The 25,887-nt window shown below is 43.8% G+C and overlaps 3 protein-coding genes across 3 annotated transcripts; 1 reads left to right on the top strand and 2 right to left on the bottom strand.

Annotated features, from left to right (window-relative positions):
• Positions 1–622: 622 nt before the first annotated feature.
• On the top strand, positions 623–1,570 carry LOC110574472 (olfactory receptor 10H1). The gene has a single exon (XM_021683168.1). The coding sequence runs from the start codon at positions 623–625 to the stop codon at positions 1,568–1,570; it is 948 nt and encodes a 315-aa protein (XP_021538843.1).
• Positions 1,571–10,825: 9,255 nt separating this feature from the next.
• LOC110574471 (olfactory receptor 10H1-like) lies at positions 10,826–11,785 on the bottom strand. Its single transcript, XM_021683167.1, has one exon. It carries the CDS (start codon positions 11,783–11,785, stop codon positions 10,826–10,828), a length of 960 nt encoding a protein of 319 aa, XP_021538842.1.
• A 12,725-nt stretch (positions 11,786–24,510) lies between these two features.
• LOC110583658 (olfactory receptor 10H4-like) lies at positions 24,511–25,455 on the bottom strand. Its single transcript, XM_044917634.1, has one exon. It carries the CDS (start codon positions 25,438–25,440, stop codon positions 24,511–24,513), a length of 930 nt encoding a protein of 309 aa, XP_044773569.1. The 5' UTR covers positions 25,441–25,455.
• Between the last annotated feature and the right edge of the window lie 432 nt (positions 25,456–25,887).

Genomic DNA, 25,887 nt, shown 5'->3' with positions numbered 1-25,887 from the left:
GAATATGCTCAAGATACTCAAAATGCAGGTGATAAAAACAGCACCTCCCTTACTAGGTTAATGAGAGGGTTAAATCATCAGAGGCACAGAGTGAGAACTCAGTCAGTGTGTTAACCTTAAAAATAAAAACCGCTAGTTACTGTATCAGCAAAAGATGTGTTTATTTGGGAATAAAAGAGAATCACAATCCAGCGCAAACAAGCCACCAAAAAACCAAAGGCAGGTTGGGGGAACAAAGGAAAGGTAGACTTTTTAAGGAGAAAAGGGGTAAGTCAAGAAGGTTGTTATAAAAAGTCCATTAGAATAAACTGAGAGTTAAAAGAATAGTGGCTTCTCACTGGGACAACTGTTAGGGGTGGGGAGTAGTGTCCACGCCCAAGGTCAAGTCCACCTCTTCCTATCTGGTTGTCCAGTTTGCAATCCACCAGGAGGGGCAGGATGTGAGAGCTCTCCCTGCTGAAATCTCTCAGTGCATTTTAGTGAGGTTTCCCTCTACTAATTTTCACAAATGCCAGCTGTCACTGATCATGGGCAGCCTCCTGAGCAGGTCCAGGTATGGTGAAAGCCTTTCTCCATTCAGTAGCTGACCTCTCTGTGTCACACTTCACCCCAGGCAGCTTCCATGCAGAGAGGCAATTTCTCAGTGGTGACTGAATTCATCCTCGTGGGTTTTTCCACCTTCCCCCACCTTCAGCTAATGTTCTTCTTGCTGTTCCTGTTGATGTACCTGTTCACACTGCTGGGGAACCTGCTCATCTTGGCCACTGTGTGGAATGAGCGCAGCCTGCACACGCCCATGTACCTCTTCCTGTGTGCCCTGTCCATCTCTGAGATCCTCTACACCTTGGCCATCACCCCACGCCTGCTGGCCGACCTGCTCTCCACATGCCACACCATTGCCTTTGCAGCCTGTGTCAGCCAGATGTTCTTCTCCTTCATGTTCGGCTTCACCCACTCCTTCCTGCTCACTGTCATGGGCTATGACTGCTATGTGGCCATCTGCCACCCCCTGCGTTACAACGTGCTCATGAGCCCCCGTGGCTGCGCCTTCCTGGTGGCCTGGTCCTGGGCTGGTGGCTCGGTCATGGGGCTGGTGGTGACCACAGCCATTTTCCACCTCAACTTCTGTGGACCCCATGAGGTCCACCATTTCTTCTGCCATGTGCCACCACTGTTGAAACTGGCCTGTGGAACTAATGTACCAATAGTGGCCCTGGGCGTGGGTCTGGTGTGCATCACCGCCCTGCTGGGCTGCTTTCTCCTCATCCTCCTCTCGTATGCCTTCATCGTGGCTGCCATCTTGAAGATCCCCTCAGCTGAGGGTTGGCACAAAGCCTTCTCCACCTGTGCCTCCCACCTCACTGTGGTGGTCGTGCACTATGGCTTTGCTTCTGTCATCTACCTCAAGCCCAAGTCTCCCCAGTCTCGGGAAGGAGACACCCTGATGGGCATCACCTACACAATCCTCACACCCTTCCTCAGCCCCATCATCTTTAGTCTCAGGAACAAGGAGCTGAAGACTGCCATGAAGAAGACCTTCCTCAGCAAACTCTACCCAGAAAAAATATGATGATCTGGGAAGAATTACTTGGAAACAGCTAATTGTGTTATCAGATGCTACCATTAGAAATGGCACCCTATAACATATAATGTATTATTTGTTTCAGAGGTACAGATCTGTGATTCAACAGTCTTGCACAATTCACAGCGCTTACCATAGCACATACCCTCCCCAATGTCTATCACCCAGCCACCCCATCCTGCCCACCCCCCACCACTCCAGCAAAAAAAAAAAGAAGAAGAAGAAGAAGGTAGCAGGAGGGGAAGAATGAAGTGGGGGAAATCGGAGGGGGAGATGAACCATGAGAGACGATGGACTCTGAAAAACAAACTGAGGTTTCTACAGGGGAGGTTGGTGGGAGGATGGGTTAGCCTGGTGATGGGTATTAAAGAGGGCACGTTCTGCATGGAGCACTGGGTGTTATACGCAAATAATGAATCGTGGAACACTACATCAAAAACTAATGATGTAATGTAAGATGATTAACATAACATAAAAAAAAAGAAATGGCACTGTGTAAACATGTAATAACCTAAATTTATCTGATGCTTTCAGGTTTACAAGTACCCTTGAAGGCAATGGTTAATCAGCATTAAGAGTGTATTAAGATGTATGAGATGATGACACACAGAGAAAATCAGATTTCATGATTCTTACCTGCTGCAGGACACTTTATCAGGCAGCATCAAACATAGGATCTGTTCTTCTCCTGCCAGAAGCCAGGGTGGTCTAATTACTCCCATGATCATTAATCCATATTATGAAGAAAAATGGAAGATGTCAGGTCTCCACCTTCTACTAGGCAGCAGTGGGTACCTACAGCATGGATTTTACAAGACTACAAAAGACTAAGCTAGATTATAACAGAGGAGAACAAAGCATCCAAAATTTCGGCATTACACAGATCTGTGCAATAGCAGTTAGAAACAGTAATAAAGCAGACTCTCTCTCTCTCACACACACACACACACACAAAATCAAGGAAACCTCTGCATTGCAAGTGTGCATCTTGAGCAGCTGCAGAAACAGAGACATCTCCACAATAAGTTCAAGGAAAAAGTCCCACCGTGAGAAATTCCCTGTTGTGTTAGAGAGTGATGTGGCACACAGGCCAGTGGGGAACTCTTTGTTGGGCCATAATGAGTGCAGAGTCCAGGATAAAGGCATATCTCATGATCAGACCGGCTTAATGTTTTCCTGCTACAGTAGTAATCACATTGCAATATGTAAATGTATCAAATCAACACATAGTACACCTTAAACTTACACAATGTTATGCGTCAATTATATCTCAATAAAAAAATGTTTTCTTTAGGCACCTGGCGGGCTCAGTTGGTAGAGCCTGTGACTTGATTTCAGGGTTGTGAGTTTCAGCCCTATGTTGGGTGTAGAGATTACTTATAAATGAAATTTTAAAAAAAGTTTTCCTTAAATTGTTTCTGAATATGAATTTATGAATTATTTTAAAAGGCAATTTATCATAATACTTAATGGACATTAGTTTATTGTGATACTGTTTTACACAACAACACATGTAATTAAAATGCACAAGCAATAAATTAGTCAAATTAGCCAAAGCTAAAAAAAAAGAAAGTATGTTTATTCATGTTTAAGTTGAATAGTAAACTATTCTTCATTTATCCTAAAGTTGAATTCAATTTTTCTCTGTAACTTGAGCAATAAAAATATCCCATGTTATCATGAAGTGGGAGGATGTAGGAAACAATTTCAGTCAAAAGTGGGAAACCCAGACCATCCTCCTTTGCAGAATGTACACTGCACTGCATATTTCCTGTTACCCCTCATGTACATTATCTCATTATAGCCTCACAATGAGGGATCAGGGCAGATAAATTCACATAAAGCAGGGCTTTCTGTATATTCTGCACACAGGTGACCCCCAAATTCTTATCTTCATCCCTATCCAACTGCCTACGCCATATCTCCACATGGATATCTAGTAGGCTTCTCAAACTTAGTGTGTCCAAAACTGAACTCTTGGAAGTTCTCATTGTTGTTATCATTATCTCTGTCTGTCTGTCTGTCTCTCTCTCACACACACATACAATTCTTCCACAATCTTTCTATCTCAGAAAACAGCAACTCGATCTTAATTCCCTGAAAACATTTCTGCTCAAAAATCATAGAGCCCTTCTCTAACCATACCACACAAAATGGAAACACCCTGGCCATGTCCTATGTCTCTTGATCTGTGTTACTTATCTGACACGTGCTTATTACCACCTGCATATATCTGCTTGTTGGATATCGTCTGTCTCTGCCCCCAGAATGTTGTTTGAGGTAGTCAGGGACTCTCGGCCCATTTTGCAAACTGCTATATGCCTACACAGTATATGTAAGTTCTCAAATATTTGTTGAATAAATCAATTTAGAAGAATGATGGCAAATGAATGTAACTGTGAGGTACATTTTTGTCTATCCAAGCAGAAGTCCAAAAAAATTTTCAAGTTTGTTAACACTGTTGCAGTGGGGTGGGGAAATTGGCTCTCATACATTGCTCTTTGTGCTTAGGCAGCTCACTTCCTCTCTCTGAGCCTACCCTGAAAGAATGCACAGCATCTACCTTCTAAGATAGTTTTAAGACTGAAGTAAGACATTGGGGCGCCTGGGTGGCTCAGTTGGTTAAGCGACTGCCTTCGGCTCGGGTCATGATCCTGGAGTCCCGGGATCGAGTCCCGCATCGGGCTCCCTGCTCGGCGGGGAGTCTGCTTCTCCCTCTGACCCTCCTCCCTCTCATGCGCTCTATCATTCTCTCTCTCTCTCAATAAATAAGTAAAACTCTTTAAAAAAAAAAAAAGACTGAAGTAAGACAATGCTTGTGAAGGGCTTAGCATGGTGCCTGACACAAGGATGTCCACAGTAGTTAGGATGGCCTTATAATTTCAAGTTTTGTTTGATGAGCTTGGGATCAGGGAGAGAGGTGTGAGTTGAGGCAATGACCAATTGGAGCCATCAACTCTGATGTATCCATCTTTGTTATCAGTGCTGCAGAAGCAGTAGGTCTTCAGTGGAGAGGATTGGGGTCCAGCAGGGGGCACCATTGGGAGAAGTGCTGCTCCAACTAAACTTCCTGATCTAACCCTCTTCTCCCAGAATTTTCTTCTCCTGGAATATCCTCCTCTCTATGACTCCTAGCCTCCATGAATGGTCCCCATGACTCATCACCATGGCAACAGCTAATGGCACTAGAGATTGGTGAAACCTAGGTCTCTCAAGAGATAAAAAGATGCTCTGAAGGCCTGTGCAGTGGTTAAGTGATGAAGCAAAGTGGCGTTGGTTAAATCACATCCCATCTCTTGGCCTCAGTTTCTTATCATTAAAATGGGTTTAATAATAACGTAGTCATCCCTTAGGATAGTTCTGAGAATTAAATAACATCATCTATGTAGGGCAATTGACAATGACTGGCATGCAATGGCACTCAATTAATAAGAACTTTTTAAGACCTGTTCAATAATTATTTGCAACCTTCTGTGTCTCAAATCCTGTGCTAGTTTTGGTAGTATGGAGATGGGTCCATTGCTATTCCCTGTCTTTGAAGAGTTTCTAGGTTCTTGATGGAATGACACACAGAGAAATACCAGGGCTCTCACCAAGATATGGACCAAGCACTAACGGCCACCAAAAGGGGCATGACTCTCACCAGTGCTCCCCAGAGGACACTTGGAAGTTTATGGAGAATTTTTGGTTATTACAGCTGAAGGAGGGTGAGACGCTCTACAATATCTAGTGGGTGAAGCCCAGGGATGCTGTTCAACATCCTACAATGCACAGAACAGCCCCTACCACAAAGAATGAGCCATCGCCAAATGTCAATAGTACCAGTGATGACAAACCTTGTTGTATTTATTCAACAGTTATTGAGCATCTACTGTGTGCCAGGCACTTTTTTAGATGCCACTAGGGATACAATGTTAAACTGATTAAACATAACCCCTGATTTCAGTGCTTGTACTTGAGAGAGAAAGACGTGGATATTAAACAAATAATCAACCTAGTGAATATATACGATAAACTGTAATAAATGCTATGAAGAAAAAGAAAGAAAGAAGTTGCTATGTTAAGAGTTGCTTATAATAGGGGTGGTAACTTAGTATGGGGAAATCAGGAAAGGCTTTCCTGAGGACATGGCATTTAAGGTCAGACCTAAGGATGTGTAAGAGTAAGGGGAGGGTGTTCCAGGTAGAAGCAACAGCCTATGCAAAGTTCCTGAGGTCCTAGCATGCTTGATTTATTACAGAACAGCCAAGGGGCTAGTGGGGCTGGAGAGCAGGGGAGGGCTGAGGGATAGAACTGGAGATGAAGCAGTGATCCAACCACACTAGAGTTTGTACTGTATCTCAAGAGTATACAAACAGACTGGTGATTTTTCAGATTTTCCCTTTAGAAAGATCCCTCTGGCCTCTGGACAGAGATAGCCTGGGGTGGGGGTGAGGGGGAGGAGGAGGAAAACACCCTTGAGTAAGGAGCTGGCAAGGCAAGGGGATCAAGGTCAACATTGGAGGAGAACAGAACAATAGAGGTGAAGGCAGTAAATTGCATCTCTTAAGCTGGCCTTTGCCTCCAGCAATTAGCATCGAAACACTCCAATTAGTGCAGGGAGGGAAGGGTCCCCTAAAGTCTGGAGATGTCCCCAACAACAGCCGTTCTCTGTGCTCCAGGCCTTTTAATCACCTCTCTGGGCTCTGGCTCTGCCTTGGGGGATACCAAAGAATGTGGCACAAAGGGGACCATTAGCAAGGAATGGCAAACAGTTAAGAATGGAGGGGGTGGGGGGAACTTCAGAAAGTGGGAGCTGAATACTAGAGGGGGTGGGACAGGACCCCTGGGTGTGGGGACCAGTCCTGGTCAGCACTAGTGAGCAGAGGGGTGGCGGGCTGTCTCCACCTCTGTGATGTCAAGGATCATCACCTAAGATCCTGCTGTGTTTACATTGACTCTCTGGCATATATTCCTATTCCTATTTTCTGTCACCAGATAAGTTAATGATGGCTTCTATTTTTTGGTCCTTTTCAGGAAAAATAAATGCAAGGTTATTGGGGGTGGGGCAAGGCAGGGAGAGTCTAGCAGGGCAGGGACTAGGGTCAGGCAAGTGAGGCATTCACCTTGACCACCAAATTTAAGGGGCCACCAAAAAATTCAGTGATCTAGATAGATCATATTTAATGCAGCATTTTAAAAGTCAAAATTAATGCAAAAAAAATTATGATGAACAGACATCAACATTTTAAATAAAGATGGGATGCAACGCTGTGCTTTCATAGTCCTGCCTCAAACATCTGTCCTGACCCAGCCCTTGGAGTTTAGAATACGTCACTTACAGAAACAACATACATTCACTAAGTTCAGTTTCTCCGGTTGTTTTAAATTTTCAAAACAACTAATACTAAATAAAGCAAAGGACTAAACACATGGTTTATTTAAATTTCAGAATGTGTTGACACTGGTCAGTCAAACTAGAGTAAGTTGATTTTCTGATGACCACAGGGAGCCACACTGACACTTCTTAGATATAATCCAGAAGCCATTTTTGCCATCAACTCTTTCAAATTCACAGTCTCTTACCCATTTCCCAGGCCAACCAGTATACTCCAAGATGTCTCTGGATCTGTGACCAGACAAATTCTGGCTACACCCCAAGACTTGTGCTGGTCACTTAAACATACCTTGTATATGACAGCTCTAAGAGGGGCGGCTCTTACCATCTGGGACTCTTTCTCATTTTGTAAGGGAGGCAAAGGATGTTGCCAAATATTGCTAATTAACTACCTCAAATCTTCTCAATATAACCCAGGAACCTGGCTTCAAAAGGGGTCAGAGTTTCTTTTTTCTTATAGAAAATTTATTTAATTTTTTGTGGAGTTCAATTCAATTCAATTTATTTATTTATTTATATTATTATTATGTTCATATAGCCAGCATATAGCACATCATTACTTTTTGATGTAGTGTTCAACAATTCATTAATTGCATATAATACCCAGTGCTCATCACCACACGTGCCCTGCTTAATACCCATCACCCAGTTACCCACCCCCACCCCCTCCCTTCTGTAACCCTCAGTTTGGTTCCGAGTTTTTTTTTTTTTAAAGATTTTGTTTATTTATTTGAGAGAGAATGAGAGAGAGCACATGAGAGGGGGGAGGGTCAGAGGGAGAAGCAGACTCCCTGCCGAGCAGGGAGCCCGATGCGGGACTCGATCCCAGGACTCCAGGATCATGACCTGAGCCGAAGGCAGTCGCTTAACCAACTGAGCCACCCAGGCGCCCCCGAGTTTTTTTAGACCAAACAATTTGGTGTTTGAACATGACAATATTTTCTATATTAATACATCTATTAATGAAAACCAAAACCAGAAATGCTACAGCCAGTTTTATCAAGCTTATAACGTGTCTCTCCCATCCTTTCACACTGGGTGTTTCTTCCTAACCTTCCCACCCCCCCAGAACAGCATATCTCCAGTTCTGCCTCATTTCATTAGTGCTTGCTAAAATTGGTCCCTCCTTTCCAATACAGGTCTTCATCCCTTCTTGGAACACACTGGCTTCCTCTCCTTGTAACCCCTGAGAAATGTATGCTTCTGATCCCCAGTTCCAACTTAAAGAATTCTAGTTTTTCCACTTCAGGGGCAAGAACTTTAACCAATGGATTTAATCTCTTTATATCTCTGTTTCCTCATCTTCAAAATGGAGCTAATAATATGATCTTCCTTGTGAAGTAAAAGAACTGCTGTGTATTAAATCATTTAAGACTGTACCTATCAGTAGTCATCAGGGAAAATCAAATCAAAACCACAATAAGATACCACTAGAATGGTTATGATCAAAAAGTTAGATGTGTTAGTGTTGGCAAGGATGTAGAGAAACTGGGACCCTCACACACTGCTGGGGGGGATGTAAGATGATGCAGCCACTTTGGAAAACAGTCTAGCAGTTCCTCAAATGATTTAGCATAGAGTTACCATACGATCCCTCAATTCCACTCCTAGGTATATACCCCCCCCAATGAAAATGTAGAAAATGTATGTCCACGCAGAAACTTGAACATGAATGTTTATTGCAGCATTACTCATTATAGCCAAAAGTCAGAAACAGACCAAATATCTGTCAACAGATGAATGCATAAACAAAGTGCAGTCTATCCAAACAATGGGATATCATTCAGCCATAAAAAGGAATGAAACACTGATTCATGCTACCATGTGAGTAAACCTTGAAAGCATGCTAAGTGAAAGAAGCCAAACACCAAAAGATCAATATTGTATGACCCTTTATAAAAAAATGTCCAGAACAGGCAAATCTATAAAGACAGTGGATTAGTAGCTGCTTAAGCCTGGAGGGGAGGGAGGAAAGAGGGATGACAGCTAAATGGTACAAGGTTTTATTTAGAGGTGATGAAAATGTTCTAAATTGACTGCAGTGATGATTACATATATCTTTAAGTGGTTGAATTATATGGTATGTGAAGTACATCTCCACAGAGCTGTTTTTTAAAAGACCACACCTAGCTGATGATAAATGGCCCCCAAAATGGGGAAAAAAATGGAAGCTGTTATCACCATAACTATTAATAAGGAAAGAAGGAAGGAAGGAAGGAAGGAAGGAAGGAAAGAAGGAAGGAAGGAAAAGAAAGGAAGGAAGGAAGGAAGAAAGAGAGAGAGAAAGAAAAAAAGAAAGTTACTTTTGTTTCCAACTCAAATATCTGGCTCTATCTTTGAGCTAAAGATTCTGTAGAGCAGGGGTTTCCAAACTGTCATCATCAGACCAGCAGCCTCAGCACTGAGAGTTTGTTAGAAATACAGATTTTAGAGCCCTTTCACAGATGTGTTGAATCAAACACTTTGGAGGGGGGCCCAGCAGCCTGTGACCTAACCAGCCCTCAGGTGACTGTGATGTGTCCCCAACTTGGAGACCCATTACCCCAGAGGACTCACTGGGCTGACCCCATACTGCATCCCTGCACCTTGTGGCTTTGCGACCCTGAGCAAGTCCCAAACCTCACTTTGCCCATTTCCTCATTTAAAAATGTGGCACAACCCCAAGGGGCTGCCTGACTCTGCCTGAGCACCTCCCTTGAAGCAGGACCCAGCCTGTGGATGCTTCCCCTTAATATATCTGACTCCACAACACATGACAGAGAAATGGATATTTATTGAGGATTTCAAGGGAGTCCGGGAAGGGGAATTTACATCAGGCACTTGATGGCAACTTCATAAACCTTATAAAATGCCCATTTACATGCCTGTTCTTTCCTCAAACTTCTTCGCCAGTCACTGGGCCCATCACCTCCTTTATGTCCTGGTCAACTTCCAGCAACTGGTTTTTCCTCCTGTCCCGGTCCTTTCCCTCAGCCCAGTCCTCACTTCCTTAGTCCTCTCCCACATCTTTGCACCACCTGTCCACACATATCTTTTCTCCCAAGAAGAAATTCAGATTGCCTCTCTTTCTTTCTGTAATTTGCATACTCAGTCATTCGGCTCAGCCAACAAGGGCAACACTTGGGGGAGACACATTTCCACCAAAAATGTGAAGAACGAAAAAAATGAACAATCATTTTCTTCATCAAAAATGCTTTCTTTTCCTCAACATGGTATTCAGAACGAGAGCAATGATGTGTCTGGAGCAGAGGACAATGCTCAGCACACAGTAGGTGCCCAATCACAATTTATGTATTTTGGGCAAAGCAAGTGTCCCTCATTCACATATTTGTGATAAACCATGCACATAAGCTTCCCAACACAGCGATGTGGGCATGACGCCCCCACCCGCCACCCCCAGCCACCCTCAGGCACAGGAACCAGGAGGAAGCTGACATACATGATCAATATTGGGGAGGTTGTGACCCCAGTGAATCCAGGAGGAATGAGGTCACTGAGACTGGGGGAAAGGAGAGAAAACACACCTAGAATTTAGAGTACTTGCCAAGAAGGCAGGTGGGGGAATTCACATAGAAGAATCACCACCAGGTGCACCCGGGTGGCTCAGTCGGTTAAGCGTCTGCCTTCAGCTCAGGTCATGATCTCAGGGTCCTGGGATCGAGCCCCGCATCGGGCTCCCTGCTCAGAGGGAAGTCTGCTTCTCCCTCTCCCTCTGCTGCGCCCCCTGCCTGTGCATTTTCTCTCTCAAACAAATAAGATCTTACAAAAAAAGAATCATCACCAGTGAAGCATAATCATTCCCATTTTATAGATGGAAGCCTGAGGTGACTCTACCCAACACATCCCCTGCCACAAAAGAAACCACTTCAGGAGCTCTGGGGATTGAGTTTGCTGAGGAAAGTCTTCTTCATGGCAGTCTTCAGCTCCTTGTTCCTGAGACTAAAGATGATGGGGCTGAGGAAGGGTGTGAGGATTGTGTAGGTGATGCCCATCAGGGTGTCTCCTTCCCGAGACTGGGGAGACTTGGGCTTGAGGTAGATGACAGAAGCAAAGCCATAGTGCACGACCACCACAGTGAGGTGGGAGGCACAGGTGGAGAAGGCTTTGTGCCAACCCTCAGCTGAGGGGATCTTCAAGATGGCAGCCACGATGAAGGCATACGAGAGGAGGATGAGGAGAAAGCAGCCCAGCAGGACGGTGATGCACACCAGACCCACGCCCAGGGCCACTATTGGTACATTAGTTCCACAGGCCAGTTTCAACAGTGGTGGCACATGGCAGAAGAAATGGTGGACCTCATGGGGTCCACAGAAGTTGAGGTGGAAAATGGCTGTGGTCACCACCAGCCCCATGACCGAGCCACCAGCCCAGGACCAGGCCACCAGGAAGGCGCAGCCACGGGGGCTCATGAGCACGTTGTAACGCAGGGGGTGGCAGATGGCCACATAGCGGTCATAGCCCATGGCAGTGATTAGGAGGGAGTGGGTGAAGCCGAACGTGAAGGAGAAGAACATCTGGCTGACACAGGCCGCAGTGGTGATGGTGCGGCTGGTGGAGAGCAGGTCGGCCAGCAGGCGCGGGGTGATGGCCAAGGTGTAGAGGATCTCGGAGGTGGACAGGGCACACAGGAAGAGGTACATGGGCGTGTGCAGGCTGCGATCGCTCCAGACAGTGGCCATGATGAACAGGTTCCCCAACAGCGTAAAAAGGTACATGAGCAGGAACAGCAGGAAGAAGACGGGCAGGAGATGTGGCGGGAAGGTGGAGAAGCCCACGAGGATGAATTCAGACACGGAGCTGTGGTTTAGGCCCAGCGTGGTGGCCATCACTGTGTGGGGAGAGAGGGAAGGCAGCCCGGTGGGCAGGAGCTCCGGGTCTGCGCTGAGCCTGGCCCGGAAGGACTTCCCGGAGGGAGAGGGGGCCCTCTCCCTGCAGACCATGGCCAGTCCCTCCACCATCTGCTGCTCATGATGACTGTCAGTGATCCTTGGAGCTGCTTGGGGTTCACGGAAGATTGTGAGCCTCAAGTGCATAGTACAGGGCCTGGCGCATAGTAGGAACTCAGGAAATGATGATAATAGTAATAGTAATAATAATAATAATAATAATAATAACTACTATTTTAAAATCTCAGTGGAAGGAGCTCAGGGTCTCTATTCAGCCACACCTGGGTTGAGTCCCTCTTCAGAGCTTGTCAGTGCCTCCAGCCGTGTTTCTAAGTAGGAATGGAAAATTAAAGGAAAAAGCAACAATTCAGTCTTCTTTTTAAAAAAAGTTATTATGCAAGGGTCTCCAATAAAAATTTTCAAATTGGAACAATCTGGTGCTGGTTGGAATTCCATCTTTGAAAGGTTAATGCAGATCCTGCCATTACTATCCCCAGTCTGCTGCATCAACTCGGGGCTGTTTGCAAGGCTTAGCAAGTATTACGTGGTGGCTTTTTTTTTTTTAATGACAAAACTCTACCATGTTATCCACATGAGTTAAATAAGTTTGAGAAGTTGTTTTAAAACACTGCTTCCAACAACTACACCAACAGCAACAACACTGGGTTGGTTCCTTAATCTTTTTGAGCCTTAGTTTCCTCATCCCTAAAAGGAAGCTGATCATAATAATATCTAGCTGACAAAGTTGTTATAAGGATTAAATAAGATTATACATATAATGTACTTATTATAGGGTGTGGAATAGGTAATAAACACTGGAGAAGTTAAGAGTGAGGACAAGCATGAGTGACCAGAATCAGATTCTCTTAAAATGTAGCAACTTATGGTTGTATCTCTCTTTTAATTGGGTATTTAAAACATTTACCTCTTTTGTAATTACTGGTGTTTTAAGACTTAATTCTGTCACATTATTTAATACTTGAGCTGTTATATATATATATTAATGTACAAAGCTAATATATACTTACATATGTATATTTAATCTGTACAAATACACACAGACACATGTACATTCCTATTTACTACACCAAAAGCAAACAAACAAAAATAAAAAAAACCCAAACACTAAGAGCATGTAATTATCACCATAAAGGACCCTGTGTGAGGCCATAAAGGAAGAGCAGGTACATTGTACCAATATTACAAAGACCCAGGTATCTGACCATTTGGCAATGAAACTAAAACTTAATAAGAAGAGGATAACTCAAAATTCCCAAATATTTAGAATGTAAATATTAGGTTGAACCATTTGACATTACCACAGTTACATAGTACTCATTAATCTTTAGGTTGAAAGGAAAATTAAGATGGTTTCACTTATTTGTGGAACATAAGGAATAGCATGGAGGACATTAGGAGAAGGAAGGGAAAAATGAAGGGGGGAAAAATGAAGAGGGGAATCAGAGGGGAGATGAACCATGAGAGACTATGGACTCTGAGAAACAGACAGGGTTTTAGAGGGGAGGGGGGAGGGGGGATTAGTTAGCCCGGTGATGGGTATTAAGGAGGGCACGTACTGCATGGAGCACTGGGTGTTATATGCAAACAGTGAATCATAGAACACTACATCAAAAACTAGTGATGTACTGTATGGTGACTAACGTAACATAATAAAATAAAATTTAAAAAAAGAAATATTAAGAAGTGCATGATAATGAAAAGTTGAAATAACTAAATGAAATGGATTGGATTGTGTCCTGGGATAGAAAAAGGATATGAGTGGAGAGCCAGAAAAATTATAGTAAGATCTGTTGTTTGCCATATAGTGTTATATACCAATGATCATTTCCTGGGTCTGATCCTTGTCCTGGGGTTCTGTAAGATCCTGTCATTAGAAGGGGTTGGTGAGGGGAGGATAAGAATTTTTTGTATTATTTTTGCAACTTTTTCATAAGTTTAAAATTCGTTAATAATAAAACATTACAAAATAAGATTTCACTCAAAGTTGTACAAAACCTGTCAACAATCTAGGAATTACTTTAAACAAGAACACACAAGAGCTTCATGGAGAACAATTAAACCTCTATTAGATAGAAAACATGACAGATCATATAAATAAATGGATGAAAAGAAAAGACAATATAATAAAGATGTTCATTCTCTCCCATATTTAATCTATACATGCAATGTAATCTTTGCAGAAATATCCAGTAGGATTGCTTGAGAAAGATGATAAACTTATTCCAAAGAGTTTATGAAAAAATAATGACCCATGAATCACTGAGGAAGTCTTGAAATGAAGAGTGAAAAGAGGTGGGGGGGGTGAGGGAAATTGCCTTCTAAGATACGGAGACATTCTACAGAGTCTTGGAAACAAAACAGTGTAGGATTAGTGCAAGGACAGACGGATGACCAGTGGTTCCGAATGCAGACTTCCGAAACAGAGCCGGCCATTTGTATATGGTTAAAGTCACGCCACAGATCTTTTGGAAAGAGATGAATTGTTTAGGGGATGCTGTTGAGGAAAGTATCTCTGTACAAACAAAAACCAAAACTAGACTCTCAATATCCCAATGAAAAGAGAATCAAGATAGATTAGTAACATAATTGTGATAGATAAAAACCTAGGTAATGAGAGCAAGTATAACAGGATCTTTGTGCTCTAAGAACAAGAAAGAAGTTCCTTAAACAGAAAAAAAAAAAAAAGCACAAACCTTAAACAAAAAAGATTGATGCTTTTACATCAGATTTATGAATCATATTAACAAATAGCATCACGGATAAAGTTAACAGATGACAGAGAACAGGGAGCTATTTGCAATATAAGTAAGTTCTAGAGTTCTGCTGTACAGCCTAGAGCCTATACTTAACAATATGATAGTGTGCATTAAAAACTTCTTAAGAATAGGGATGCCTGGGTGGCTCAGTCAGTTAAGAGGCTGCCGTTGGTTCGGGTCCTTACTCAGCAGGGAGCCTGCTTCTCCCTCTGTCTGCCACTCGCACTGCTTGTGTTCTCTCTCTCTCTGACAAATAAATAAATAAAATCTTTAAAAAAAAAATAAACTTCTTAAGAATATAGACAACCCTGGGTGTTATATGAAAACAATGAATCATGGATCACTACCTCAAAAATGAATGATGTGGGATGCCTGGGTGGCTCAGTTGTTAAGCGTCTGCCTTCAGCTCAGGTCATGATCCCAGGGTCCTGGGATCGAGCCCCGCATCAGGCTCCCTGCTTGGCGGGAAGCCTGCTTCTCCCTCTCGCACTCCCCCTGCTTGTGTTCCTGCTGTTGCTATCTCTCTCTGTCAAATAAATAAATAAAATCTTTAAAAAAAAACAAAAAAACTAATGATGTATTGTATGGTGACTAACATAACATAATAAAATTAAATTAAATTAAAAAAAGAATATAGACAACAATATTGTATTATAATCATCAAACTTGCTAAGAGATTAGATCTTCATTATTCCTAACACAAAAAAGAAATAATTATTTTGTGACCTGGTTAGAAGTGCTAACTATCACTGCAAGGGCAATCATATTACAATATATAAACATACCAACTCAGCAGGTTGTACACCTTAAATTGATACAATGTTATCTGTCACTATATTTCACTTTTTTTATTATGTTAAGTTAACCACCATACAGTACATCACTAGGTTTTGATGTAGTGTTCAATGATTCATTAGTTGCATATATGTCAATAAAAAAGAACTTGTTAAGATGATAAATTTTGTTAATGTTATTAACACACAAACACACAGAGGAAGGGGACACAAGGAATCTTTTGGAGTTGATGGGTATGTTTATTACCTTGACTGTGGTGATGGTATCACAATTATAGGCACATATGTCCAAACTCATCAAAATGTATACATTAAATAAATGCAGATTTTTGTATATTATGTATACTTCAGTCAAACAAACAAAAAAATCCACTGACAAGAGACTAATATCTAGAATCTACAATGAGAAAAAAGAGAAATGAGAAAACCAAGGAGAAAAAAGACAGGATCATGATAGAAAGCGAGCAACGCGGGTGGGGGTGTGCACAGGAGATTTACAGCTGAGGAAATGCAATAGGCAAGCAGCAAACAAAGACATGAGCAGTCGATTAGCAATTAGAGGAATTCAATTTAAAACAGCAACACCCTGTGAACAGTGAGTACAGGCATCCCCTTCCACCTGCTAGAGCAGCAAGACTTAGAAAGCTGGATCTGCTATGTGTTGGCCCAGATGTGAGATAAGTGGACTGCAGTCACTCTCGAGGGTACTTGGTGGTTCATGTCCAGATTAAGGGGACACTTACCCCAAGTCCCCACAAACACTGCTCCAAGGTCTCCATCTGAAACTCGCACACAGCTCAGTGAAGGGACATGGTCAAGGCCATTCACTGCAGCATTGTCTGTGATGGAGAGAGTCGGGGACAGTCTAAGAGACCCCCATCACCTGAGGGCGTGGAAAAGTAACATGTGGTGTGCGTGAACCATGAAGCTCTAAACAACATATAGGAAAAAAACAAACCTGACATCCACATAGCAACATGGATGGCTCTTAAACTGTAGCTCTGGGTGAAAAATTAGAAAAGAAGTATATATATTCAGGGCACCTGGGTGGCTCAGTCGTTAAGTGTCTGCCTTCAGCTCAGGTCATGATCCCAGAGTCCTGGGATCGAGCCCCACATTGGGCTCCCTGCTCTGCGGGAAGTCTGCTTCTCCCTCTCCCGCTCCCCCGGCTTGTGTTCCCTCTCTCTCTGAGTCTCTCTCTGTCAAATAAATAAATAAAATCTTAAAAAAAAAGAAGTATATATATTCATATTTACACCTGTATCACTGATACATATATATCTCAATGATACATGCATGTATATCATGATACACATATCTATCATATACGTATATTACATACATTTAATGACGAGCTTTCAAGTACTTACCCAGGGGCAGGGCTCACCCCAATATTACAACACTGCTTCCATCCTCCTCACTCCCTCCCCCAGAAGATTGTCATTAAGTTTTATCTCAGGTCCATGGTGAGCCAATGCTTGGAGGACCCAGAATCCCATGTGGAAAATGGACAATTGGGCTGAGTGTCAGAATGGGGTCCCTCATACAAGAAAGCAGCATTTGTGGGCTACAGAGGCCTGGGGAAGCCCAGCAATTCCAGGAATACCAGTCTCAACTCCCTCTCTGCCTCATCCCTCGGCCGCCTTTCTGACTCTGACTCCCAGCCTCTCTGTGCCGTGGCTAGCCCTGGCTCTGGCCTCATTCCCTGTCTCCTGGTGAACTGTGCCTGCCTACCTCACCTTTCGACTCCACCCCTCTGCTGGCCGCCAGAGTCCATCCTCTGAGACACATGCACCTTGTGGAGTCATGCCAACCCACGGTTCAAATCCTGTGTCCTCACCATGTGTTGGGATAACCAGAGAACTGCCCTCATGGGTTCCCTGTGGGGATTTGATGCCAAGTGATGAGCACAGAGAAAGTTCTCAAGGAATGCTAGTTGGCATTGTGGTCATTTTTTATCGTCATTATCGGGCTGGTTGTCAGTCACCTTTCTCTTCCAGGTGATGCATATTGGTGCCAAACCCTGTTCTGGGGTACCCTTTGTCTACACTGTGAATGCCCCCTATCCCAGGGGTATGTGCTCCAAAATGTATAAATGGTACCAAAAAAGGGGGTCTGTCTTGGCTCTGTGTCTCTGTCTGGCACTTGTTCTGTGTCACCCTTCCCAGAACAGCACTTGTGCAATACTCTCCATGGGGGTGGGGGTTCTCCAAGTGACCTGTATAGGTGTGACTTAAGGGAGGAGAAAGGCCAAGCCCTCATCCTACCTATGGGCTCTCAGCCAGAACCCCAAGCCAGGGCACACTTGGGCTAGCTCCCACATCCTGCCCCTGTGCCCTTCTTTACTCCTCGAAGGGACACTATTCAACCCACTCAGCTCTCTCTGCTTATGCACCTGTGTCAGAGACTCAAGATCGGGCTCCCAGGAGCATAAGCAGACAGAGCTGAGCACCGACACACAGATACACACGGGTTCTGAAATACACACTGGCGGTGAAACCCAGGAGACACTCGGCCAGGAACAGAGACACTGTTGCTCATTCTGCACCCCTCCACTGAGAATGAACCAGGTGCCTGGAGCTTGTATGGGATGGAGATAAGCCAGAGACACACAAACAAGGGTACCGTGGTGGGTTGAATAGCATCCCCCTCCAATTCATGTCCACTGGAACGTCAGAACGTGACCTTATTTGGAAATAGGGTCTTTGCAGATGTAATCAAGGTAAGGATCAAGGTGAGATCATCCTGGATACAGGTGGGCCCTAAATCCAATGACTGGTGTCCTCACAGGACTAGGAAGGGACACACAGAGGGAAGCAGGCTATATGAAGACAGAGGCAGAGGCCAAGGAATGCCTGGGGCTGCCAGAAGCTGAACGAGGCCAGGAAAGATTCTCCCCTAGAGCCTTTGGAGGGAGCGTGACCCAACCAATACCTTGGGTTTAGACTCTAGCCTCCACAACTGTGAGAGAATAAATTTCTGTTGTTTAAAGCCACCTGGTTGTGGGACTTTGTCACAGCAACCACAGGAAATGAATATGGACAAACACAAGTGCACATACACAAACAGTGCATGCAGAAGCACACACAGCGCTGCATAAATGAAGAAACACATGTACATGGTGACAAACTCAGTGTCACCCTCTGGCTCAAGACCACTCTCCCCACACCTGGTACAGAGAACATTTCCTGCCGGGGAATGGACCCTGGCATCCCTGACTGCTGTGGGTCCAGGCTTTGGTGGAAGGAGGCAGCGTGGGCAGTAGATGGACTCAGTGCGGGATCAGGTTACTGGGACTGTAACCCCTCCTCCACCCCATCGCCCTCCCAGCCCCCTTCCTCCAACCAGAGCCTCCCTCTGCTTTGGCTTTCCATGGTCCCCATGCTTTCTCCCTTCCAGCTCCCCTCGCTCTTGCCACCTGTTCCTGGAAAACATTGCTGGAAAGAGAGTTCCTCTTGCCTTGCTTGCAGACTGTCCGCCTGGGATGCCCTGTTTGCAGCCTGGCCTGGGGCTAGGCCTCCTGCCACGTGCGGGGCCAACCGTGAGCCAGGGCACAGGTAAGCCAGGCGGGAGCTTTATCTCCCTGGTGCCCTCCCCTGTGGTGGATTCCCAGAGGTCTCTCCCCAGAGTCTGGGATTCAGGATGCCAGCTCTTCGAAGTCCAAGGAGGGTGGCTGGGGCCCTGGGAATGCCCCTTCTTCTCTGGATCTTTCTCTCTCTTTCCTTCCTCCATCTCTCCCTCAGGTCCTTCCTCCCTTCTTTCCTTCATCCCTCCCTTCTTGTCTTTCATGCTCTCTCCCTCCCTCCTTCCTCCATCCATCACATCTTCACTGAGCTCTAGCTAAGGAACTTGATCTGAATCTTGGAACCCAAAAAGAACACTGCTATAACCCTAAAAGAGCCTTCTGTCTAGAGAGAAGCAGAGCTGGATGCAGTCGTATTACATTATATAAAATGCAACAGTATAACAATGTGTTATAATCTATAGTATATTGTAATTGCACAAGAACATTATTTACTCTTTACATTGAGTTGTTCACTCAATTTACAAATATTTAATAAACTCCTACTATGTGCCAAGCAAGCTTTTCCTTTTTGATACTATTTCAAAGTTCTTTCTTTGTTTTTAAAATTAGTGCCAAAAGGGAAAGGCATTATAATTTGTAAATGAAATTACACATCTTATAACCCATTAGCTTAGTAGTTGGAGCTACTTAGGCTTTAGCTGCAAGACTATTGTTATAGTACCAAGGAAAAAATGTTATATGTGCAATAAGACTGTGCATTTAAAAAAAAATAGAGGGACGCCTGGGTGGCTCAGTCGGTTAAGCATCTGCCTTCGGCTCAGGTCATGATCCCAGGGTCCTAGGATTGAGTCCCGCATCGGGCTCCCTGCTCCGCGGGGTGCCTGCTTCTCCCTCTCCCTCTGCCTCTCTCTCTCTCTGTCTCTCATGAATAAATAAATAAAATAAAAAAAAATAAAAAAAATAGAAACAAGCAGTAAAAAGATGAGCTCAAAACATACTGTAACATTATTACATATATTATATAATATATACTCGTATGTATATAGCACACAGATATGTATACACATCCATCCTGGTAGTTCTCTGGAGAACTCTGACTAATCCACAAATCCAAAACAAAAAGAAGCCTTGTAAAAATGTCACCTTTCCATCTAAAAAGATGAGTTCCAGATCTCCGGATCCCTGGTGGTTTTTCCTTTGTGGAAGTATTTCCACCAGGTCAGGCCCTGCAACTCAGCGTTCTCTCTGATGATGTGCATGTTCATGTATCCTTATTATAACTCAGAGGACCCATCACACAGGAATTTTAGCATCTCTTCAGAGCTCACACAGTCCACACCAAGCACCGAGAATGTTGCTGATATCCTCCAGTTCCTACTCCGCTGAGTTCATTAGGTGTAGACCATATGCCCTGGGCTGGGTACCTTACAGCTTCATGGTCACATGTATCTTCAGAACACACCCCAAGGGCCTTGCTGCCAATGAGCAAATCCTACAGCTGGGCTATCAGGGCTCCTTCACCTTTGCTGATGGACTTCCAAGGATACTCAATCCTTCTCATGAGCGATCTCAATGCCCTAAGTCTTCTCCATAGAGAAGAATGACCTAAGAATCTGGCTTGAAACTAATTTTGTCATGAAACCAAATCACACAGAATGACAGGATGCCGTTTCACGGGTCAGTTTTCTAGGGCTGCTGTAACAAAGCACATAAACCTAGTGACTTAAAGCCACACACATCTATCCTCCTCTATGCTGGAGGCCGGAAGAAAAAATCAGGGTCACCAGGTGAGAGTCAAAGTGTGAGCAGAGCCGCATCCTTCTGAGGATCCAGGGGAGAATCTGTCTCCTGCTTTCCCAGCTTCCAGAGGCAGCAGGCATTCCTTGGCACAAGGTTCCTGGCTCAGTTACTCTGATGCCTCCTTCCAGTGTCACATCCCCTACTTCTCTCTGTGTCTGACCCTTCCTGCCCCCTTTTAGAAGGACACTTGCAATTATATCAGGCCCATCTGGATGATCTGGGGTAATTCTTCTGTTTCAGATCCTTAATTGCATCTCATCTGCATGCAGTCCCTTTTGCTGGGTAAGGGAACATATTCACAGGCTCTGGAAAAGGACATGTTGGGTAGCATTAGTTATTAAGACCAATAATTCTAAAATAATGAAATGGAACCCAAGGGTCTCATTGTCAGTGTTGATGTGACAAAGTGTCTGTGTAACTTCTCTGGAGTCAGTGGTTCTCTCTGTTTGTGTGAAAGGGGTGTGTGCCTGGGGCTGCACCTGCCCTCTTTCCTGAAAGGTATCTATTCCTTCTAATGACAGCTTTTCCCTCCCAGTCAGTATCACACTTCTCTCTGCAGGCACCTGAGAGGGATGCATTCCTGATCACCAACTGCACACACATGCAGATTGTAATGGATTCCTGCTTCACACTTCAGGGCAGTGTGGCTGGGGACAAATCATCTCTCAGATTTGCATTTTCTGCATTTTTTTTAACATGTAGTGTTTTATTAGTTTCAGAGGTAGAGGTCAGTGATTCATCAGTCTTATATAACACCCAGTGCTCATCACCACACATGTCCTCCTTAATGCCCATCACCCAGTTACCCCATCCCCTCACCCCCTCCCCTCCAGCAACCCTCAGTTTCTTTACTATGATTAAGAGTCTCTTATGGTTTGTCTCCCTGTCTGATTTTTAAAAAAATTCATTTGACAGAGAGAGACACAGCGAGAGAGGGAACACAAGCAGGGGGAGTGGGAGAGGGAGAAGCAAGCCCCCGGCAGAGCAGGGAGCCCAATGCAGGGCTCATGACCTGAGCCGAAGGCAGACGCTTGACGACTGAGCCACCCAGGCACCCCTCCCTGTCTGATTTCGTCTTGTTTTATTTTTCCCTCTCTTCCCCTATGCTCCTCTGTTTTGTTTCTTAAATTCCATGTATGAGTGAAATCATATGATAATTGTCTTTCACTCTTTTATATATATATACCCACACCTTCTTTATCCATTCATCTGTTGATGGACATCTGGGCTCTTTCCGTAGTTTGGCTATTGTGGACATTGCTGCTATAAACATTGGGGTGCACGTGTCCCTTCGGATCACTACATTTGTATCTTGGGTAAATACCCAGTAGTGTAATTGCTGGGTCATATGGTAGCTCTATTTTCAACTTTTTGAGGAACCTCCATACTGTTTTCCAGAGTGGCTGCACCAGGTTGCATTCCCACCAACAGTGTAAGAGGGTTCCCCTTTCTCTGCATCCTCACCAACATCTGTCATTTCCTGATTTGTTAAATTTAGCCATCCTGACCAATGTGACATTCTATCTCATTGGGGTGTTGATTTGCATTTCCCTGATGCTGAGTGATGTTGAGCATTTTTCGTATGTCTGTTGGCCATTTGTATGTCTTCTTTGGAGAAATGTCTGTTCATGTCTTCTGCCCATTTGTTATGGATTCTTTGTTCTTTGGGTTTTGAGTTTGATAAGTTCTTTATAGATTTTGGATACTAGCCCTTTATCTGATAAGACATTTGCAAATATCCTCTCCCATTCTGTTGTTTGCCTTTTGGTTTTGTTGACTGTTTCCTTTGTTGTGCAAAAGATTTTTATCTTGATGAAGTCCCAATAGTTCATTTTTGCCCCTGCTTCCCTTGCCTTTGGCGATGTTTCTAGGAAGAAGTTGCTGCGGCCCAGGTCACAGAGGTTACTGCCTGTGTTCTCTCAGATTTTGATGTATTCCTATCTCACATTTAGGTCTATCATCCATTTTGAGTCTATTTTTGTGGATGGTGTAAGAGAATGGTCCAGTTTCATTCTTCTGCATGTAGCTGTCCAATCTTCCCAGCACCATTTGTTGAAGAGACTGTCTTTTTTCCATTGGATATTCTTTTTTTTTTTTTTTTCAGTATTGAAGGCTTTTATTTTTGCCATATACATGAGGGAAAAGAAGAAAGTGCTGATGGTCCTCCTCTGACTTACAGAGCAATTTTTAATGTATTTATATTGTTTAGAAACAGCAATCTTTCAATTTTAATATTATTTCTAAGGCAAGAAATTATTGGGATGACCAATCAGAGTTATGGGTTTCTCTTTAAAGTTTACTTTCTCAGAATATGACAACAATTTCAAAAGTCTTTGGAATTTCTCTTTTTTAAATTATGTTCAGTTAGCCACTGTATAGCACATCATTAGTTTTTGAACTAATGATTCATTAGATGCATATAACACCCAGTGCTCATCACAACACGTGCCCTCTTCAATACCCTGTTACCCCATCGCCCCACCCCCCTCCCCTCTGAAACCCTCAGTTTGTTTCCCGGGTCCATAGTCTCTCATGGTTCGTCTCCCTCTCTGATTTCTCCTGCATTTCAAAAATGTGAATAATAATAGACGTGGGTCATATCTAAATGTGCAAAAGTAATAATTTATTTTGAGATTTAGAAAAGTGAATGCACAGGAAACACTTCCCACAACATTTGGCAAGCAGCAGGCACTCATATGTGATAGCCATTCTTACATTTATTATTATAAAATATCTTCTGCCTGCAGCCCAAATATCTGGACACAGCTTTGAGTAAGAATTTACACCAATGGAAAGCCCTCTTCCTCACATATATGCTTCTCAAACCCCAGCATGGAAGTCAGACAGACCTCCACGTGACTCCTTCATTCAGGTATTGTATGACCTCCACCAACATTTCTCATCTGCATATTAGGAGTACTCATATCCTGACCTCTCTTTGTGCCATCTTGGCATAGCACTGTGCCTACAACACATCCCCCAGATAGACTAAAGGAAACACAGGAATGAGAACTTGCTGTTTACTGAAGGTAATGTGGGGAGAAAGGGAAAAGGACTTCCGTAAGATGTCAGATAACAACCCACTTTCACCATTCTGTATGTTCTTACCTAATCACTGAACTGTCTCCCCTTTGTCTGTTTCTGCCTCTCTGTCTCTTTCTTTCTCCACTTCACATTCTGACATACTTGACTAAACTCAGATCAACATAGAAACTTCCTTAGGGTCTATACCCTCCAAAGACATTGAGGAACTATTAATAGTCAACCATCTCCTTGGAGACAGATAGTTTATGTTCTTTTGTGCATATGTTATAATTAAAAGATAATGCTTATACAACACTGGACAAAGTGCCTGATAAGAAAAGCCCCAATGCTGGTGGTCTTTATTATTATGCTTATTTTTGTTTATCATTATGGTGGAGGAGGGAAGGTCCTCCCTTGCTTGTCCATTCAAGAAAAACCATTAGCATCCATGCCCAGACATATCCATGTGATGTCTCCCACCAATACAGAGGTGGACAACACATATTTAGACAGAGGTAATGGGACAGAGTTCATCACACAGGGTCAAGACAAGAGATAGAGTCTATGCAAGAGGGGGCAACATATTGGGGAAAAACAAATACATAGCCTGCTCCAACACTTTTGGATGCATCCAACAATACCTATTCAGTATTTTCATACACTGAATTCCTACAACAGTCTTATGGAGAGAGTCGGTATTATTGTCAGCCCTGCTATCATATTTCCTCATGACCAAACTGGCCATCAGGAGCTAAGGGGACTGAATTTTCTCTGGAAGCTTTTCTTTATGGCATTCTTGAGCTCCTTATTCCTGAGGCTGAAAATGATCGGGCTGAGAAACGGGGTGAAGACTGTATATGTGGTGGCCATCAGAGTGTTACTGTCCGTAGAGTGGGGACCCTTGGGCTTGAGGTAGATAATGGAGGCAAAACCGTAGTGTACAATGACCACAGTGAGGTGGGACACACATGTGGAGAAGGTCTTGTGCCTGCCCTCAGCTGAGGGGATTCTCAATATGGCAGCCACAATGAAGACATAGGAGAGGATGATGAGGAATAAACAGCCCATCAGAGCTGTGACACACACCAGGATCACACCCAAGGTGACAGAGGATGTCTCCTTCCCACAGGCCAACTTTAGGAGGGAAAGCACATGGCAGCCAAAATGGTGGATCTCATTAGACCCACAGAAGGTGAGGTGAAAAACTATCAGGGTCACCATCATCCCCATGATGGAGCCACCAGCCCAGGACCAGGACACTAGATGGGCACAGGTGCGGGTGCTCATGAGCACATTGTACCACAGGGGGTGGCTGATGGCCACGTAACGGTCATAGCCCATGACGGTGAGCAGGAAGGAGTGGGTGAAGCCAAATGTGAAGGAGAAGAACATCTGGCTGGCACAGGCCACAAAGGTGATGGAGTGGCAGGTGGAGAGCAGGTCAGTCAACAGGCGCGGGGTGATGGTCAAGGTGTAGAGGATCTCAGAGATGGACAAAGCACACAGGAAGAGGTACATGGGTGTGTGCAGGCTGCGCTGACTCCTGACAGTGGCCATGATGAGCAGGTTCCCCAGCAGCGTGAACAGGTACATCAGCAGGAACAGCAGGAAGAAGATGGGCAGGAGATGCTGTGGGAAGTTGGAGAAGCCCACGAGGATGAATTCAGACACCATGCTATAGTTCTGACCAGCCACAGATGCTGCATCTGGTGAGACCAGAAAAGGAATGAAAGTACATGGCTTAATCCATGAAAGAAAAGCGTAGTTCAGCATCAGAAAACCTATCATGTGGTTAGTCACATGAATAAGCTAAAAAGAAAATGTCATATAATTATATCAATCTAGGCAGCAGTCCTGGATTACTAAAATTCAATTCCTATTTATGATCTTAAAAATTGATATATAGTTGATATATAACATTGCATTATTTTAGATATACAGCATAATGATATATGCACATATGTTAAAGATTTTTAAAAAGATTCTTCTCAACATAAAATCGACTAGGACTTTCTTAGCTGACTAAGAATATATGCTGCAAAACTAGCAAATAGTACACGAAGTGGGAAAGCAGGGGTGCATTGTTTTAGAATCAGGAAAATCCAAGGTTACTCACTTTCT

The sequence above is a fragment of the Neomonachus schauinslandi genome, chromosome 1, assembly GCF_002201575.2.
Source record: "Neomonachus schauinslandi chromosome 1, ASM220157v2, whole genome shotgun sequence".
In the NCBI taxonomy this organism is placed as follows: Eukaryota; Metazoa; Chordata; class Mammalia; order Carnivora; family Phocidae; genus Neomonachus; species Neomonachus schauinslandi.
Note: the sequence above shows the minus strand (reverse complement) of the source record. Positions and strands in the feature narration are given on the sequence as shown.

Excerpts from the sequence above, each read along its gene's own strand:
- LOC110583658 (XM_044917634.1), bottom strand. The coding sequence starts at position 25,440 with ATGGTGTCTGAATTCATCCTCGTGGGCTTCTCCAACTTCCCACAGCAT.
- LOC110574471 (XM_021683167.1), bottom strand. The coding sequence starts at position 11,785 with ATGGCCACCACGCTGGGCCTAAACCACAGCTCCGTGTCTGAATTCATC.
- LOC110574472 (XM_021683168.1), top strand. The coding sequence starts at position 623 with ATGCAGAGAGGCAATTTCTCAGTGGTGACTGAATTCATCCTCGTGGGT.